The 17,653-nt window shown below is 47.3% G+C and overlaps 3 protein-coding genes across 3 annotated transcripts; 1 reads left to right on the plus strand and 2 right to left on the minus strand.

The window, feature by feature from the left end:
• Positions 1 to 265: 265 nt before the first annotated feature.
• LOC117431384 (adiponectin receptor protein 1) lies at positions 266 to 8,026 on the minus strand. The gene is made up of 8 exons (XM_034052255.3): positions 7,875 to 8,026; positions 6,339 to 6,566; positions 5,991 to 6,125; positions 5,288 to 5,459; positions 5,023 to 5,209; positions 4,160 to 4,347; positions 3,844 to 4,037; positions 266 to 3,388 (listed from the first exon to the last, which is right to left on the minus strand). Exons 2-8 carry the CDS (start codon positions 6,477 to 6,479, stop codon positions 3,260 to 3,262), a joined length of 1,146 nt encoding a protein of 381 aa, XP_033908146.1. The 5' UTR covers positions 6,480 to 6,566; positions 7,875 to 8,026; the 3' UTR covers positions 266 to 3,259.
• Positions 8,027 to 8,984: 958 nt separating this feature from the next.
• Positions 8,985 to 9,707, plus strand: LOC117965960 (rab15 effector protein-like). Its single transcript, XM_034911107.2, has one exon. The coding sequence runs from the start codon at positions 8,985 to 8,987 to the stop codon at positions 9,705 to 9,707; it is 723 nt and encodes a 240-aa protein (XP_034766998.2).
• Positions 9,708 to 11,227: 1,520 nt separating this feature from the next.
• Positions 11,228 to 17,613, minus strand: LOC117432695 (NADH-cytochrome b5 reductase 3). Its single transcript, XM_034054663.3, has 9 exons — positions 17,449 to 17,613; positions 15,415 to 15,564; positions 14,971 to 15,043; positions 14,738 to 14,844; positions 14,277 to 14,406; positions 13,696 to 13,779; positions 13,352 to 13,437; positions 12,992 to 13,091; positions 11,228 to 12,576 (listed from the first exon to the last, which is right to left on the minus strand). The coding sequence occupies exons 1-9, from the start codon at positions 17,464 to 17,466 to the stop codon at positions 12,404 to 12,406; spliced, it is 921 nt and encodes a 306-aa protein (XP_033910554.2). The 5' UTR covers positions 17,467 to 17,613; the 3' UTR covers positions 11,228 to 12,403.
• Positions 17,614 to 17,653: the final 40 nt, after the last annotated feature.

A 17,653-nucleotide genomic window follows, 5' to 3' on the forward strand; every position in this document is an offset into this window, starting at 1 on the left:
AGCTTTCAATATGGTTTCAGGAGACTAGGTTTCAGGGCCCTGCGTGGCACACCAGGCAGGGAGACTTGGGGGTTTGACACAGCAACCTCAAACGAGGTCTCCTGGAAGCAGGATTCAACTGCAGCGCCAGTGAGGATGGTAGAGTGGTCCCAACACAGCGGCACGGTTTCACTGGATCATACCCATGATGTGGGTGGTTTTAGTGTCCAGTTGAACTTTGACACCCCCCATCCCATCCCATAATAACAAACTCCACACAACACAATTCACCTTGTAAGCAGAGTATTCCATATTTAATAATATTACATTTCACATCTAAAAGTGACAATACTTGTGTGAGAAACTTAAATATCTGACCACAGAACTACATACAAGCACAGAATGAAATGACATGTTTAATGCACACTGAGGAGAATGTTACACGCTTGTGTTAGTAGTTAGTCTGAACCTTTCAAAGGCTTATCTTTCTATATACAGCAGTCAACAGTCCATTGATGGAACACAAATGTACACTACAATGAAGAGATGTTTGTGCCATTAAAAAAAAAAACCAATTCACTATTGATTCAACCTGGAAAAAAAAACACAGTGTTAATGAGGGCAGGTGTACCTTAGATACTCATTTACAGTCTTCAGTTAAAATCCTGTTAAAGGAGTGCCGACCAGGGCATCAGGAAACAATCACTAGCCCAATTCATCTTAGCTTTTAAAAATTCTGTTAGGTATATTTTTAAAGCACCATTACATAAAGGAAAGCTGCCGTTACCTAATTTCCTGTGCTGTAGGTCAACTTCACTCCAACGATGAAGCTGCAATCACGCCTTGTTACCCACAGCACAGGAAGTGTGCCAAGAAGCAGCAGTATGTTTTTTTTTTTTGATCTGCAGTACTTGTAAAAACCAGAGATCCCCGCCTACAAAACTGAACAAAATATTCAAGATAGAGATTCCAAAGCAAATGCTGGGAATGTCTTTAAAAAAACAGAGGAAGTCAGACTCCTTGCTGTTCAACAGAAACCAGGCGCCTGCCTCAGAGCAGTAAAGACATCGAGCTGGTTACATTTTTACAGACAGAAATACCACAGAGTGACTCAGTTCTGTCAACACCACTTCCTATGCAATTGTGGGAGTTAAAAAAAAACAAACAAGACTGCTTCTCGTAATGTCGCTACACTTCCCCCGTGTCATCTATATGAATGATCGAAAACTCTCTATTAATAATGCTGGCTGACGAAACTGTTAAAGGTCCCATTGATACCTGTGATGGGTTTTGACAGGGTGGCGTTCTCCAATACATAACCTCCTACCGCTGCAGGCAGAGGTGCGGCAAAGAAGTTTGCGTCTCGGCAGCTGAAACTACTTTTGGGCCATGTAAACAAACCGGGCAGTGAAAAGGCCTGCGCTGGGGAAGCTAACGGACGTGACTGCAGCTTTAAGAAATCTGCACGGCTGGGTGTGACTCTCGTTAAAAGTGAAGGGGTGGCGGTCTAGAATGCAGATCTTCAAAACAAAAGCCTCTGGTGCTGAAGATCTAGGTTTCCAGTATCATTCGTCCGTGATCTGGTCACTAGATTATCTAGAGATTCTGCAGCGGGCAGACAGATCAGCACCCAGAGAGCTCACACGTGCGAAGAGAAACAGGTCACCCTGAAAGACTAGTAGTCGATTGTCATTGAGGTTAAGGCGCTCGCTCGCTTGTGGTGCACAGGGTCGCCAGTTCGCTTCCAGCCTCCCTCCTGTCATGAGTGTTTTATAGGTATGGGTTAAACCCCTAAATGACCTTCTGGGAACTGGTTGAACTGGTTGAATTCGACCTGGTCCACCTTAAAACGTTGCTTTGCTGCAACATGACTGGCTTGCATTGTTTGACGTGTGCGTGGTTCGGTTTCTGCTCAAGCCAAACTGCCTGTCTTGGCTGGGGACCCCCAGGCTGCGCTGCATTGGCTCTTGTGGGGTTGGGGAGAATGGGCTGGGGATAGTGACCCCTATTGGTCAGGCTAGGTGAAGACTTCCCAGGCAGGGTTCAGTAGCTTTGTAACATTCAGAGGTTGATAAGAGGCGATTGTCTTGACAGTGAGAAGAGTTCACGATCGCCAAGTGTGTAGCTGTCGTGAGGTGGGATTTGAAATTGGGGTAGAAACATGGGCATCACTGATAACAACAAAACATATTAATATAATGAAATACAGGATTTGCCTTTAGTAAAGTTGGCATGCGTGAATTCAGGCTTAAAAATATCACTACCACTTTCCGAAAACCAGGGAATGTTTGCAAGCCCTAATTTCACGTTCGTTATAAATCTGCTAAACACACATGCCACGAAATCAGCACACTTACTACATTTAACTGACATATCCGCAAGCATTTTCTGAACTTAAAAAACGTGTCTGAAGTGGGACAGCCGCAAAATGCAATTTCTGCAGCCCTTTTCTGCTTCACAGCGAGTTTGAAAAAGCTGGCCGGGCAGGATTTTACAACAGGCACAAAAACAAATAAAAAGCAATGTGGTTGGAATTCAAGTCCCAGATCATGTGTCTGACATGGACTGGCTCACTGAGTAACACGGAGAATACATGCCTCCTTCCTCTGTGTCTAACGCTACAGACTGCTCCCAGAAACACTACGACTCTGTGTGAATAGTCATATAACCCCGCATAGGGCAGCCCAACCAAGCTAGAAGAGAATACAAATTCAGAAACAAACCTGTTCTGGGATTGCTCTTTCAGAGCAGTAAGAAATGAAAAGTCCCCAAATGAGATATATATATATACAGTGGCATCAACATTAACCCCAGCGTTCACCCTTAGATCCAATACCCACAGCCCTGTAAGCGCTTGTGCACGCTGTCAAATACAAATTTAGGGTGAAAAAGAAATTTTGCATGAAACAGACGTTGCTTTTTTATTCAAATCTTCCAAAGTGCTCAGTCAGAATTCTCGGCAGAACTTCGAAGCAACTCAAAACCCAAGACAAAACCCGCAATGCTTGTCAACTCTTTTGAGTTTACTTTAGGATTCTGATCAGGTGGCTTTGAAGTTCAATGATGTGCAAATTAAATTTCATTATTCAATCTTCATTAAAGTCTCAGCTGTACTGGGAATGGTTACACAGTTTAGTACAGCATATAAAACTCTGGGTATTGAAACGCAGGGAAGATGACGGTCATGTTTGGTGACACTGTGTACATTTTGAAATCATTAAGTTACAGAAGCACTTGGGGCATGGCGGGCTCTGGCCCGTGTGGGAGGGGGGCGTGCTCCTCAAAGCAGAGAGTCGTCTGTGCACCCTCCCTCCAGACCGTAACGAAACTCCTGCAGGTTGGACACTCCGTAGAAGTGGATGAAGGCTGCAGCCACCACCAGCACGTGGAAGATCTGATGAGACTGAAACTGAGGAAGAGAGACAGCAAGCAGGGCAGGAATCAGACACAGAGAGCCGGGAAGAGCTGGAGACACACAGGCATGGTCCCTCTGGAGCCGGCTGCTTGAATCACAAGACACTACCCTGCAGCCTCAGAAACAGACGCTCACACTGCTCAGAGCAGCTTGCTTTCTTTATATATATATATATATATATATATATATATATATATATATATATATATATATATATATATATATATATATATATATTACTACAGCCCCCTTGTCTTTAAGAGAACAGCCACCCACACAAACCCAAGCAGCTTGCTTCTCTTGGGACTGGTGAATTAGCCCAATCAATACCGCGCTTGCAGGGAGATTCTAAGTGCAGTGGCTGCCAGTAGGGGCCAATGGGAGTTTCTAAGGGGTTTCACAGCCTTTGCTGGAGTCTGGAGTAAACAGCAGTGGAGAAGCAGGCTCACCCAGATGTCGCACTTGCCAGGGAAGAAGCGTTCCGGGATGCGGGCAGCGTACAGCCCCGCCCCCGTGATGTACATGGCGGCCATGAGGAAGAACCAGCCCATCTGCCCCACCGTGGCAGCCTTGACAAAGCCCTCGGCGATGGTGAAGTGCATCGTGGGTACGATGCCACTCAGCCCCAGCCCCACGAACACACCTGCAGGAACGGGCACACAACACAGGCTGAACACAAGGCAGTTTAGACAGGGAGGCAAAAGGGTTAAAGAACAGCCCTTTCAGGGGGAGAGGCTGAGCGCCCCCTGTGTTGAGGCTCTTTACCTGCTCGTGTGGGCCTGTGCTTGGGGATGGAGAAGCGGTCCCACTGGGACACAATGATGGCAGCGATGCCCAGCACACACACGACGGACAGGTAGATGAGACGAGGCTGGGGCGAGCAGTAGAAGGAGTAATACAGCCAGGGGACGAAGCTGCCCATGATCAGAAGAGCGATGCCCGAGTAATCCAGCCTGCAGAGGAAGGAGAACAGCACACACTTCATTCAGGGAGATCACAAACCCAGGGCTGGGTGCAGGAGACAGCAGGGTTGAAAACACAAAGCCTACGAAAGGTTGGTGTCAGATTTCTTTGCTAAACCCAATCCAGGCAGTGCTCAAAACCTACTTCACATTCCCAGCTAATCTGGCACGGGGTGGGGGGGTTACAGGGCTGAAATACAAGTTCCTAAGCTATGCGGTGGCTGTGCTCCAGGTCATGCACTGAGATGCTTCCAGCTACAGTGCTTGGTTTGTTCTCTGATGTACGGGACTGAAAGGGCTTCGGGGGCCTGAGAAACAGCGGCAGTGGAATGCGTTCCAAAAAAACTGAAAATTGTGATTCCTGAGGTTTCTATAGAAACATATTCACCCACCCCTGTGAGGGGGGGGTTGTTTTACTCCCCTGAATAGAGAAGTCACCCCGTCTTCAAATACACGCTAATTACTTTAAAGAACAGGACTCCTCGCAAGCGCAGTGGCGCGCCACATGTAATCTATTCACTACCAACGCACAATCACTTTTTACCCACTGCCAGAAGAGCTACGATATTTGGGACCATCTTTTCAAAAGCGCCCTCCATTCTTTAACCAACTCCTTTAAAAAATAACCCAGCGTGCAAAACGAGCTCAGCGAGTTTGGGGGCTTACTTGGAGAAGGTGCGAGAGACCTTCTCGGAGTGGCAGTAGACGGTGTGGAAGAGCCAGGAGAAGCTGAGGCAGAGCACAGCCCCCAGGAAGAACATCCCGAAGACCACCTTCTCCTGCAGAGGAGCCATGAAGTACATGTTGGGCCGGAACATGGTGAGGAGGCCCAGAGCCAGGAAGAGAACGAGTCCTGCAACACAGAGCCGCGCGGTTAAAACTGGCCAGCGGAGCCGGCACTCAGCGCAGCCCCGCCTCCAGCTGTCCTTACCCACGAGGTGAGTCCAGATGTTGACCGTCTCCGTGTGGATCCTGAAGATGCTCCGGAAGCAAGCCCTGAAGGACGGCATGGGCGGCCGGTGCCCGTGCAGGAGATAGTCATTGTCCTTCAGCCAGTCAGGCAGCACGTGGAAGGGGATCACCCTCCAGCGCCCTTCCCAAACCTGCAGCAAACAACGCCAGCGATTAGAGGCTGATCGCCGGGGCGCAGTCACACCAACCGTCTCCCCCGACATCCCTGGGGATAGAGGGGGTGGACTGCAGCGGTACGGATTATTCGTGTGCACTGTAAATCACTGATACTGTGAAATGGATTTCTGTGAACTAAATGATCTTTTTAAAATGGTCCTGCTGTGCATTTGAGGAATTCAGGGGGGTGAAGATGCAATTAAACAGCTTGGATATGAGTAATTATCTTCCTAATTAAGTAAAGACAGACCGGTATAAAGGCAGTTAAGATTAGAAGCGGAAAATCAGAGGGAGAGAGATTTGTGTAAAGTGTACCAGGGAGCAAGGAGCCAGCAGTCAGTGACCATGGAGTTTGAAGGGTTTGGTCTAAAAAAGGGAATACAGTTTTTTTTTTGAGGGTTGGGGAGGTTCTGAAATAAATACAACATTTGTAACCATCCCGCTGAGTGAGTGAAACCCTGTCCAATACGTTAGGCGTTAGGTGCAGCGTGCAGGGTGGTGCCTACCTTGTATACAAACTCTTCCATTTTCTCCATGGCGTGGTGAGCTTGCAGAGGAAGGGTGAGGATGCCCACTCCTTCCTCATCTTCATCCTCTTCCTCCTCGGGGCAGGCCGTGGCCCCCGACGGCCCCTCTCCCCCCTGCCAGGAACATAAACGCACATCACTGAGCAGCTCCAGGGCCGTCACTGTCTGTAACACCAGACGGACACCCCACACCCCAATCACAACCCCCAAGCTAAAACCACACAACTGCTCCGTGCTTCGAGATTGCCGAGGTCCGCACCTCATTCCTGATGAACAGGGTGTGACGGTGAAGGACCGCGCTCCTGATAAGAGGTCTGAGCCACTCACATCAGCGGAGACTGCATTCGCCTGAGCCTCTCCCTTCTCATCCAGCAGCGGACCCAGCTCTGTCAGCTCCACATCCTGCTTCCGGGACACGTTGGAGATCCTGCACTCCTCCTCCTGCAGCGGATCCTTCAGAGAACTCATCTGGAGGCCTGGCAGCGGATCCGCGATCACAGCCCTCTACAGGGACGGAAAAGCACCCGAGGCAGCGCGCTGGAGGAACACCGAGCGCTGAAAAACACGACCCAGGAGACAGCGGACAGGGATTGACATACATATTCACTGAGTCGCTTCAACAGAGCACAGCAGGTTAGGAAAACTACAAGAAACGCCATCGCTTCAGCGACAGCACCTGACATGGAACCGATTGAGTTCCTTCTCCTATTTCTAGATTCAGCTCGATTCATAGTTATTGATGGTATAGCCGTTTAGCATCTGAAGGCAGGTTTTATCTTAGCTTTACTAACTCAACCTAGAGCCCAGTGGACATTAGTAGAATACAATAAAAACATTACACTGCTGTGTTAACTAGCAACTGTCCCTATGCACTCTGTTCTTGCGGAATTCATTTTCCGGGAGATTTCTAGCTTTTTTAAATTGTATTTTTTATGGATGTATTTATTCGTCACGTCATACGATGTATCGCACTCAGATGTAGAGAAAGTTAGGACAATAAACAAAACACAAAAACGGGAAAAAAAAGAAAAATCATACAATTAAAAAGTAACATTTGCAATTGACAGTTACAATTGCCAAAATCTACCACCCCAATAAAATTGTGTATTTACAATTCGGATTGGTCTGAGTTTGCCTGCATGCAGTTGACTTTAACAGCTGCCCTAGTAATTCTGTTATTGTAATCGTTAGAAAAAGACTGCAGTGGCGCGTTCTGAAAAGACATTGTTTTTGATAACCACAAGAGATTTGCAATATCTCTCCCCGAAGCACCGAAACGTACTTCCTCAGTCGTCGCCAGTAATGCTACCGTCGTGTAATCTACATAAAATGGTTGTACAATCTGCTAAACCCGCTAGCGTAACCAGGACGAGATCTACTCTAGAGTCTGAAGTTAGTCTCAATTCTCCCTAACAAACAATCGTGACACCTCCTGTACATGTTTGCAATAACTCTGACCAGGGCTGGCTCAAACTCCCGGCTGCTGAATCATTTCAATAATTATAGATATGCTTCACGGATGGCGGTTGGGCAGCCCGGGGCTGCTGCAGCCGGTTTAGTGCGATTTATAATCCTTATCATATCATAATCAACGTGTCCTGTCTTTCACTAAACATTAGCGCACCTAATACACCTTTATAATATCAGACACAGTCCTTCATATATTGCGGTCAAGAGGATAGCGATTGCACGGTGCCGCAGCTCCTGTTATTGTGTAAGATTAAAGACAGCCGGGCACAAACAACATTGCCAGGCATTTGCACGACTATATAATCCGTGATACTCGATCTAGGGCAGCGGGTGTACTGAATTGGCGAACCAGTTCATGTTTTTTTTTGTCTTTCAATCAATTCGACGACTTACCTGGTCAGACTGTCCCAAAAAAATAAATAATCTAGCTATTTGTCCTCCTGAAATTTGCAGCTGTGCAGGTCACTTGTTCTTCCGGCTCTGTAGGAAAATAACAAGCGCCTCAGCGACAAAGAGGAGAGGCGCCGGTGCGCAGTTACTAAACCGTGGCGTCGCAGCAGCGCCACCTGCTGGACATGGCGTGTCACCGCGGATCGGTGCAGTCGGCAGGTGATCGATCGGTGCGGTGTTATCCGATCACATAGGGCAGTGTATCGATCTTACCTCGGTTTCAGCTTCCTGTGAATGTAAAACTGCTTCAGTAGCAAGTCCTTCATATTGTCTACCGCTCTCATCTTATAGAGACAGTGTCTCAATAATGATAGCACCCAATTAGTAATATAAGGGTAAAGCGCGTATATACTGTAAACAATTCATGTTTTTGTAATGAACAAAATACTGCACAATAACAACAACTATTATATCCTTACTCGCCTTATGAGGGACAGCCCGCTAACCTTCCCTTTTTTAAATGTCCCTATAGTAAAATCACACAAGTGTAACAAAGCATAACGCAATGCATGGGGGAAGCACGGGTTTGGCTGGTTGCCTTTGACAAATGCTTTCATTTTTTTTAAAAAAAATAATAATATTCCACTAACCAAAGAGACGGGAAGCAAAGCATCTCAAGGTAAAACGAAATTAATAAAATTAAAATACAATATCTGCCTGACGCGCGTTTGTCAGCACAGGGTTTGTCAAAAGTATTTGCTTGGCTCAACAGATAATAATTAAATACAGCCTCGCTCAATCGGCCTCACATTGCAAAGGCAGATGACTTTGACAGCCCGGGGCGTGACGTCACCAGCAGGTCACACAGGTGTGTTCTGAATAAACAGCCGCACGAAGCGCTCCTCTGACGGGTTGAATTACACGAAGCAGTGACGTACCGCACAGAAACCAGGTGTGCTGCGGAAAAGGACAGGGGGTTTCCACGTAGTCGTGTCGGGCTTGGATATACCGCCACCAGGAAGAGTCGCCGGGAAAATCCTATTGTCAGTGTAAATGATTGGAAACTAGGCAGAACGTCTTGTGTTTTTCGGGACAGTAAAGGACTGTCCGGCCATGGGTCAGAATCAAACGATCCCGCTGCAGCCGCCGGACGAGAAGCTGGACGTGGTGTTTGAGGTTTTCGCTCAAGCTGTGCTCCATGCTTCGCAGAAACTGAAGCAATACCTTGGCTTCGTGGACCCCCAGCAGACTTTACGCGTGAGCACCTGCACGCTGAACGCTGTTTTCCTGATTCACTTCATCAGTTTCTGCAAGGAGAAGGGCGTGGACGGCTGCATATCCACCCGTGCCATGACCAGACAGCAGGAGATGCTGATGGGGGTCAGCTGGATCTGGACGCTCACCTGCTCAAGCAGGATCTCGGAGTTCCAGATCGCGGTGCGGTCGGTCCAAACCAGCGGGACGTACAGAGCGACCGAAATGGACGAGGATCCCTACCAGAAGAGGCTGGAACAGTCCATATCGGACCTGGACCGGAACAAGAGCTGTTTCGACAAGCTGTTTGATTTCTCCTCCTCCATTGGCGTGAACTGCATGAGCCTGTGCATTGTGTACGGCTTGCCGGGAAAGCCGAGAGAAATCCGGGGGGTGCTGAGCAAGGACCTCCTGCGCTTTAAAGCAGGGGAGAGCGGCAGCTTCACGGAAGAGATGCTGCTTCGTTACCTCCGGAGCGCGGACACTTTCATCACGACCACGGAGATGATACAGAACCACCTGTGGAAGCAGAGCCGCGCCAGCGACAGCGAACACGTGTACGTGTACATCAACTTCCTGTGAGAAGCCGTGCTTTATGTAATTCCTGAACTGAAAACTCACTATTTAAAAACAAACAAAAAAGAGTTTCGTGGGTTCAATCCCAGGTGGGGGACGCTGCTGCTGTACCCTTGAGCAAGGTACTTTACCTAGATTGCTCCAGTAAAAACCCAACTGTATAAATGGGGAATTGTATGTAAAAATAATGTAATTGTATGTAAAAATAATGTGATATCTTGTAACTGTAAGTCACCCTGGATAAGGGCGTCTGCTAAGAAATAAATTTTATATATATATATATATATATATATATATATATATATATATATATATATATATATATATATAAGACTTTTATAAAAGTTTAAACTAAAATAAGTTTAGTTAAAAGAAAAAAAAGTGACTTAATAGCAAAGACATTTTAAAAAGGAGATAATTAAATATTGGGTTTAACCAAATAGCAAGACACGACTTCTGAATGTTTGCATCCATTAAACACGTCCTTCAAACAAAACAGCGTTTATTTGCATTTTGGCTCTACTTGCTTCAAGCAAAGACAACCTATTGCCCTTGCAGTTTTTTCAAACGCCTTGAATCCACTTCTAAATTATAGAGAGAGAGAGAAGAGCAGTGATTAAATGTGGCAGATGGACAAGATCGCCCCCTACAGGTCATTCCAGGTAATTCCTGTTAAAACCCTCAAGTACATTGCGAACCGCTCTGCAGTTTGTGGTCGGTGTGTTTTGAATGCAGTTTGCTTGGAAAAGCAGATGGATTTAAAAAAAAATGTTTTTGGAAACTTTTACATACAGGTAGGTGCACAAAATGTCAACCAACTTAAATCTCAATAGCGTTCAGTAGCGACTTTATGCTGACTCACTTAACACTAAACTCACGGTGTTTGAACCCTAGCAATGTGCAAGATGTATACTTTTTAATGCTTTTCAATCCTTTGATAACACAGAAATGTTATATAGTGGTGTGATGCAGCCATGTGAAATGTCTGTTTCAGATGGAGGTATCACATGACTCCTCTCAGGTATGAGACAGAAATGCCGTCCCATTATGATTAGTTACAGTAGTCAATGGTTCTTGGGGTGCTTTGTATGGCACAGGTTGAATCTCACCCCACCCCGAAGACAGAAAGCCTCTGTGGGGTGGACCTCAGCTTGCATGGCCCAGCTTCCTACACTATGATATTGCATACCTGCACTCTTGTGATGTGCATAGACACAGGGTCTGTGGTAACGATCAAAACGACAGCAGAGTTAAACCTGCCACCCCAGAATTCATCACCCTGATATTCTGAGGACATCATTTCACTTGCAGTTTGATTTCTAAAGAGGCTCAATGCATCCCTCCTGCAGGGGGGTGAATACAGAATGAAACGATGGTGGTATTTACAGTAGATCTGGCACCGTTCAGAAGATCATTAGAGCCCTATGCTTTGTATCATGGTTTTAAATCAGCAAAAACAAACAAAAAAAAAAGAGACATATTGCTTATCAAAATGACAAATAAAAACGATCAAACAAACCCTCAGGTCAGCTGTGCACGCAGAATAATTTATTAATGCTTGATGCAAACGACACACATTTCCCAGCCACAGCGGATCCCAGCAGTGCAATCACTGCAGACCATGCTGACGAGATCAGATCATAAGGAAACAGATGCAAGTGTGTTTGATTCCAGCTGTTACACTGCAGCCCCCGCAAACAATTACTTTTATTAGAGTGGGGGGGTTCAACAGCTGCTTAGCAGAGAAACAAACACCTTCCTGCAGCGTCACAGGCTGATGTTCAAAACGTTTTAATAAAAGATTCAAAGCTAGCTCTGAAATGATCCTACTTGCACACAAGTACTTTGTTGGTTCAATAACATAAGGCTTGTTATTATTGTTACTATTATTAATTTTGCAAAGTAAATGCATTGAATTTAAAATGAGATCTGCAAGTTGAGGAAGATGCTTTGGGGAAAAAACATGTTGAACTCAAAAAAGCAAACTCCTCTCATTTCAAAGTTGTACAGTATCTTACACCCAAACCACACCCAGCAGCGTCCCTCTGCATATAGTAGAAACACACACACACACACACACATTGAATGTTAACTATGCCACATCAAAAGGCACGACTTGCATTCCAGCTACAGCAAGTGTGTGTCTGTGCGCACCCGTTAAAGCCACGTCTGTATAATTTTGGCAGGTTAAATGTTTTGAAGTGCATTATGACATCAGCAGCCCTGTCAGGCTTCCTCTCTAATACAAATACCACTTTCTAAAAGGAAGAAAAAACCCCACTCCAGAAGAGAGTTAAACTTAGCAGGTGGAGCGCCCGAGTCCTGCAGCAAAACTAACAGACATCAAAGCAAGCCTACAACACCAACGCTGCAGCCTCGCCTGCTTTCCAATAGTTTTACCTTGGAACTCTGATGGGAGCGCTTTTGAATTTACACACACTCTTCCTACACTGCAGAAAACTTAAATCTGCAGACCGCTAAACGAATCCAGATTACGTGCATCTGTGCCCAATTTGCTTGGCTTTCTCAGTGCACTGTTAATTATTTAATTAGTTCCCTCAGGGTAGTCTTTTTATAAATGTAGGGTAACCCCCCTCCCCCCGCTTGTATTTTCTGGAGTTGTTGTTGTTTATTCCTTTCAGAAAACCCGGGCGTCTGAGCTGTGCTGCAGAGGAAGCCCTGGGGGGCTGCAGCGTGTCCCTCTAGTAGACAAAGCGATGCCCCTGGCGGTAGCCCAGCTTGTCCAGGTTGGGGGAGCATGCGAACTGGATCATGGGAGGGGGTCCGCACATCAGGACCAGGGTGTCGCTGGCTGGGGGGGGCAGGTGCTCCTGGATCATGTCGGCGCTCACAAAGCCCTGGCTGTAATCCCAGCCTGCAAAGACAGCACAGAGACAAGCAAGCGGTCAGGGCAGGGACACAGAGGTCAACAAAACACAAGGGTTAAGAGACGTCCCATTAGCCTTTAACCCGCAGCAACTGCTGGACTTTAAAAGATATTTTAGAACAGCAAAGAATCCCTCCTGGATTGCATTAACTGCTGCCCGGAAATAACCAGGGACAGAACAGCAAACACCCCGCGGAACACTGCATCCAGCCAATCACGCCCGGTCTCACCTACCTGACCGGAAGCCAGCCTATCACAGAGCTCTCAGTTCAACCAATCACAGTCAGGGACTAAACCACACTCTTCCAGTACAAACAGGTGTCTGAACTGCCTCTCAGCAGGCCTATCCTTTCCACACAGCCACAGAGAGATGGAAAAGCCCCCTAGAGGCGAGCTGCTGTACCTTCAGGGGCCTGGTCCACAGTGAGCCACAGTTTGAAACGGTCGGGGTGCCTGGCTTGGACCTCTTCCAGCTCGTCACGAAGCAGAATGTCCTTTTCAGTCTGTTACAAAACCAGAAATAAATACGCAAGCAAAACGCTCCAATGCAGTCTGCAGTGCAATACAATATTACAAGTGCTGCTGGAAGTCAGGCTGACAGGACGATGGTTAACGTTACAGCTATGCAGTGAACATGGCAAAGTTTCTCATCTTCTCATCAAGAACAGAGGGTCCAGAGATCATGCAGCTGGAGCCAGCACGAGGCAGGGTGTATCCCATTCTAATCAAGCCCCCTTGTGGCTGCCTGGGGGGATTTACTGACCTGGTTGGCAAACAGCAAGGAGCATGTGGTCTGATCGCTGGGGTCCTTCATGATGGCCCGGACCAGCTGCAACATCGGGGTGATTCCTGAAGGGGGAGCCACACAACAACAACCACCCTGTCAACACCTGGACACCTGCAGTAAATACAATTGCGCGGGGGTGCCCAAGCTCAACTATACAATTACCTTGCAGATCAGTTACACAAATACAATTGTAATTGACTCCAGTTACTGTGGAATTGCCCAAAACACCCAACAACGTCATGCAATTGTGGCACAAGTCTGTGTGTGTGTGTGTGTGTGTATATACAGAGAAGCGTTATACTCATAGGAAATGCACCTACCCGTCCCTCCAGCGATCAGCCCCACAGATCTGGCAGTCCTGATCTCTGCTGGAGTCTTCTTGTCGGGCTGGATTGCAAAGTTCCCTGAAACAGCAGCAGAGGGAGGTGCAGCTTTAGATCCGGGTTTCAAAAAAAGGTCAAACTAAAAGACGCTCAGTCAAGCAGACAAGCGTTCCAGCCCGGGGGGGGGGGGGGGGGCCTTCAGCGTGCCGATGAAGAAGGGCGCATGCTCTTGTGTTGAGGGGTTACTTGCATGAAGGGTGCTGCTGTTTCTGCTACCCTCCCCAATTGATTCCTGCCCCATTCCAGGCTGGTGCATTTGCATTTGCACTGTGCAGGAGTGCAAAACGTGGGTGTGTTCTGTATAGAACGATAAAACACATTCCTACAGCAATGCTGTCGGTTTAAATAGGCAGGGGACTATAATTACAGCAGGCGGTCAAATGAAGTTGTTGTTTTGGAACGCTGCGTGGGTTTATTTCACAGGCGCAGGCTTGCTAGTGCATCATTAAAAGGGAAGGGCAGAATGCTGTTGGAATTCTTATTGTGTATTTGAGAGAGGAGCTGCTCTTGTCTCTTACCGTTCCCCTTGTACTCCAGCAGCCCCCCAGGCCCTCTGAAATCCACCACATCTCCGACCTGCAGGCTCTCCAGGTACTGCGACATCTTGCCTCCCTCAAGGAACTTGGGGTGCACGTTCTTGAAGTAGATCTGTATATTGGAGTTAGCACATTGAACACTGAGCAAATGTATTCTGCTAGCTCTGTTCTCTAATGCAAGTTTGTGCAGCGATGAAGACCGTGTAGTCATGCTTTCTGCGATCGTAAAAAAACAAGATTAAAAAGAAAAGTACACTCTAGCTTTGAAGACGAGGGGGTATGAAGATTTAGGATGGGGTTAGTCACATTTTTTACAGCATCGTTCATGCGATATGTTGCAAGCCGCTTTCCCTCCAACTGCGTCTGCCAAAACCGAAACGATTCTTCAAAGCTGAGGCGTACAGGCGGATTAAACAGATACAGAGCATTCTCGGACATCTTACCTTCACCACGAGATCCACAAAGCCCTTGTCATCGTCACTGGACACAGGGGTGTACGGACGGACAACGAGGTTCCCGTCAATCCGCGCAGAGAGATACACGTGCTTTCCTGGACAAGACAAACCAAGTTCACAATGCGAAGCACAGAAGAGGCACAGAAGAGGGTGAAATGAACAAGGCAGTGGAAGAGCACAGCGTTTGCTCAGTCACTGACATAATAAAACAAACAGCTTACCAACAGGCAGCCCCAGGATGTGTGCCGGAGAGGGCAAGGCGAAGCGAAACCTCCTGGTGTCGTGGCTGATCACCTGTAATGGAAACACAGTCTCAGTGGCGGTTCTGTGATAGTACAGTACCCCCGTGGTGGAGGGCTGGCAATCCGAACCATCGGACCGTGTCTATTGAGATCAAAGAGCCTCCGTGTTACCCAAGACTTTCCACCTCGCGTTAGCGAATGAAGCACTGAGTCGAGATTTAGTTACAGACGTTTACACATAAACGCAAGTCTGATCCCTCACCTAGATCCTCTCTTGACCCTACGACACGTTCAAGAAGTGGTTGAATGGATCATGTTCTAAAGGGAGGGCTGTGTAGAAAACCCAGTGTCTATACAGGGATATCTAGAGCAGTACGTGCGCTGCCTGCTGCAGTGTTCAGGGCGCGGGCTCTGGAGCTGTACCTCCTTGTCGATGAGCCGCAGCTGGTATTTCACGGTGGGGTCGGCCAAGGTCAGCGGGCTCTTCTTCTTCTTGCCCAGGATCAGGGTCCCCATGAAGTAGCCCAAAGTGGAGAGAACCAGCACCCCAGCGACCACCAGCACTCCTGTCGTCTGTGCAGCAGAGAGAGAGAGAGAGAGAGAGAGAGAGAGAGAGAGGGCATCTTTACAGGGGAAAGAGGGTCCAATTATCCACTGTGCTGTAAACAGAAGACATTCATTTAGTAATAAAACAAAAACTGGAGAGACAGATCACTGGTTCACTGCATGCCCTCTATAAGGGCAGCGCGGCCACCCTTGATGTTAGATTTCGCTTTGCAGTGCAGGGAGCAGCCGGGTCAGCTAACACAGATATTCTGCAAACGCCTGCAAATACTGACTCAAGAATACAACCGAGCGCGGAGGAGCAATGCGTACAGTCCTGACAGCACAAGAAGCAGCTCTACAAAAACACCACGGGTGCATTCCTCTGTCCTGCACTCAGCCACGGTTAAGATGTTCATCCAACGTGTCTGAAGCATGACAAACTGCTTCAAGCTGAGAGAAGGGGGCTCTGCTGCCCAGTCAGTTGGAAACAGATTCCTTGGTTAATGTTGATTCCATGTTTCCATAGTTTATTCTTCTGCTTCCTCTGGGATGACCACCTTGTTGCTCTTCCAGTTTGTTTACATTCCCTGCAGTAAGGAATGTAAACGCTGTTGCTTTCAGCTGCGGGCTTGGAAACCCACACCAGCCCTGCAGCACCCAGTCCTGGGTCTTCAGTGACGCATAGTACTTAAATCATGAAATGATTCAGCAGCCAGTAGTCTGTTAATCCTACTGTTCCTTCCCTTATATAGCTGCATGAACCACTTCAAACAGGCACCCTACAGACGCTGGTGAGACTTCAAGTGGAGCCCATGCTACCAGACTGTAACGTTAACAGTGCCCGCTGCATGATCTGATCAATCGTCTCTGTACATGGTAAGACATGTTTTTAAGTTATGAAATAACCAGGTTTAGTACTCTGCAAGGAAAGGCTGGCCACGCCACAGTTCTTGTGTATATTTAAACAAGTGACTCACTTCTCCACAGCTCCGTCTCGGCTTTCTACAGCCACACCCCTTCACAATTCAACAGCACACAGTCAGTTGATGGTATTATTAGGGCTGTGTCTCCGACTCTCTCATTATTATCACGGCCAGCGTGATCTCCACATCGCGCTGCAGCACACAGTCCAGGAGCCCGGCAGTCTGAGTCTGGCATCCGGAACAAACACGCCTCTTAATCTTCAGGGGAAAGGGTCTGATTTGTTGTTAAGGATATTTAGGGGCCCTGTGTTCTCTCATTAGATTATATGTGCAGAGAACAAAAATGCTGCACGATGATTAAAAAAAAAAACACCAGATGTAGCCTTGTGTTCCTTGTTACAGCTGGTTTGAGCTGGTTTTTAGCCACAGTAGTTTAAATACACAACTCTTCAGACTTCACGGACTGCCGTCCTCCCCCCGCCAGACTACACTAGAGTCGGCTTACCTGTACCTGTCATGACGTCTCTGCATGGCGAGTGGATTACAAGACACCATATGTCAGGCGTGGTCAGTACTAGCAGCACGAAACCAGACGGCTTTCTCGTTTAACTTTTACACAAGATAACCACAGAGGCGGTCCATTCCAGATTTTCATGCAAAACATTACAGTTCAGTACAGAGGAATGGATTCACGCCAGTCGGCCTATATCCCTGATAAAACACTGCTGGACACAGAAGAGGTGTCATGAATCGGCTAGACTGAAAAAAAAAAATCAAGCATTGATAATTTCATTTTCTTTAATATATATTACAGAAGCACCTACGCCTGCTTTTCACCTTTAAAAAAAATACACTTTTAATACTGGCTGCTAGGAGAGAAGAATCTGCAACAGAAGCCTATTGAGAATTGCCAGAATACCCCCTGTATTATTTTCTACTCGGTTAAGTTACCTTCCACTTAACCGACACTGCAGTGCCGCATACATACCGCAGCCGTGTAACCCATCGTGGAACTGCAGATCCAGGTACTGGACGGGTTCGAGTTCACACGGACAGACAGAGAAGACGTTACTGCCAAGCCCACGCAGCTCCAGACGACTCCGCCTTTATCCCACAATCCTAGGAGGCAAACCCCACCCGCTGAAGGAACCAAGGGCAAACACTGCGGACGCAACCGCGGAGAGGGGTCTTAG

Source organism: Acipenser ruthenus, chromosome 30, assembly GCF_902713425.1.
Source record: "Acipenser ruthenus chromosome 30, fAciRut3.2 maternal haplotype, whole genome shotgun sequence".
Taxonomy (NCBI): Eukaryota; Metazoa; Chordata; class Actinopteri; order Acipenseriformes; family Acipenseridae; genus Acipenser; species Acipenser ruthenus.

Bases quoted from the DNA above. Each gene is read 5' to 3' on its own strand.
- LOC117432695 (XM_034054663.3), bottom strand. The intron at 14,407-14,737 runs GTAAGATGTCCG...TCCAATATACAG, and splicing joins TTGTGGATCTCGTGGTGAAG to ATCTACTTCAAGAACGTGCA. The intron at 13,780-14,276 runs GTAAGAGACAAG...CTGCTGTTTCAG, and splicing joins GCTGGAGTACAAGGGGAACG to GGAACTTTGCAATCCAGCCC.
- LOC117431384 (XM_034052255.3), bottom strand. From the start codon at position 6,479: ATGAGTTCTCTGAAGGATCCGCTGCAGGAGGAGGAGTGCAGGATCTCC. The intron at 4,348-5,022 runs GTAAGCCCCCAA...CTTCCTCTGCAG, and splicing joins GTCTCTCGCACCTTCTCCAA to GCTGGATTACTCGGGCATCG. The intron at 3,389-3,843 runs GTGAGCCTGCTT...TCTCTTCCTCAG, and splicing joins CTGGCAAGTGCGACATCTGG to TTTCAGTCTCATCAGATCTT.
- LOC117965960 (XM_034911107.2), top strand. From the start codon at position 8,985: ATGGGTCAGAATCAAACGATCCCGCTGCAGCCGCCGGACGAGAAGCTG.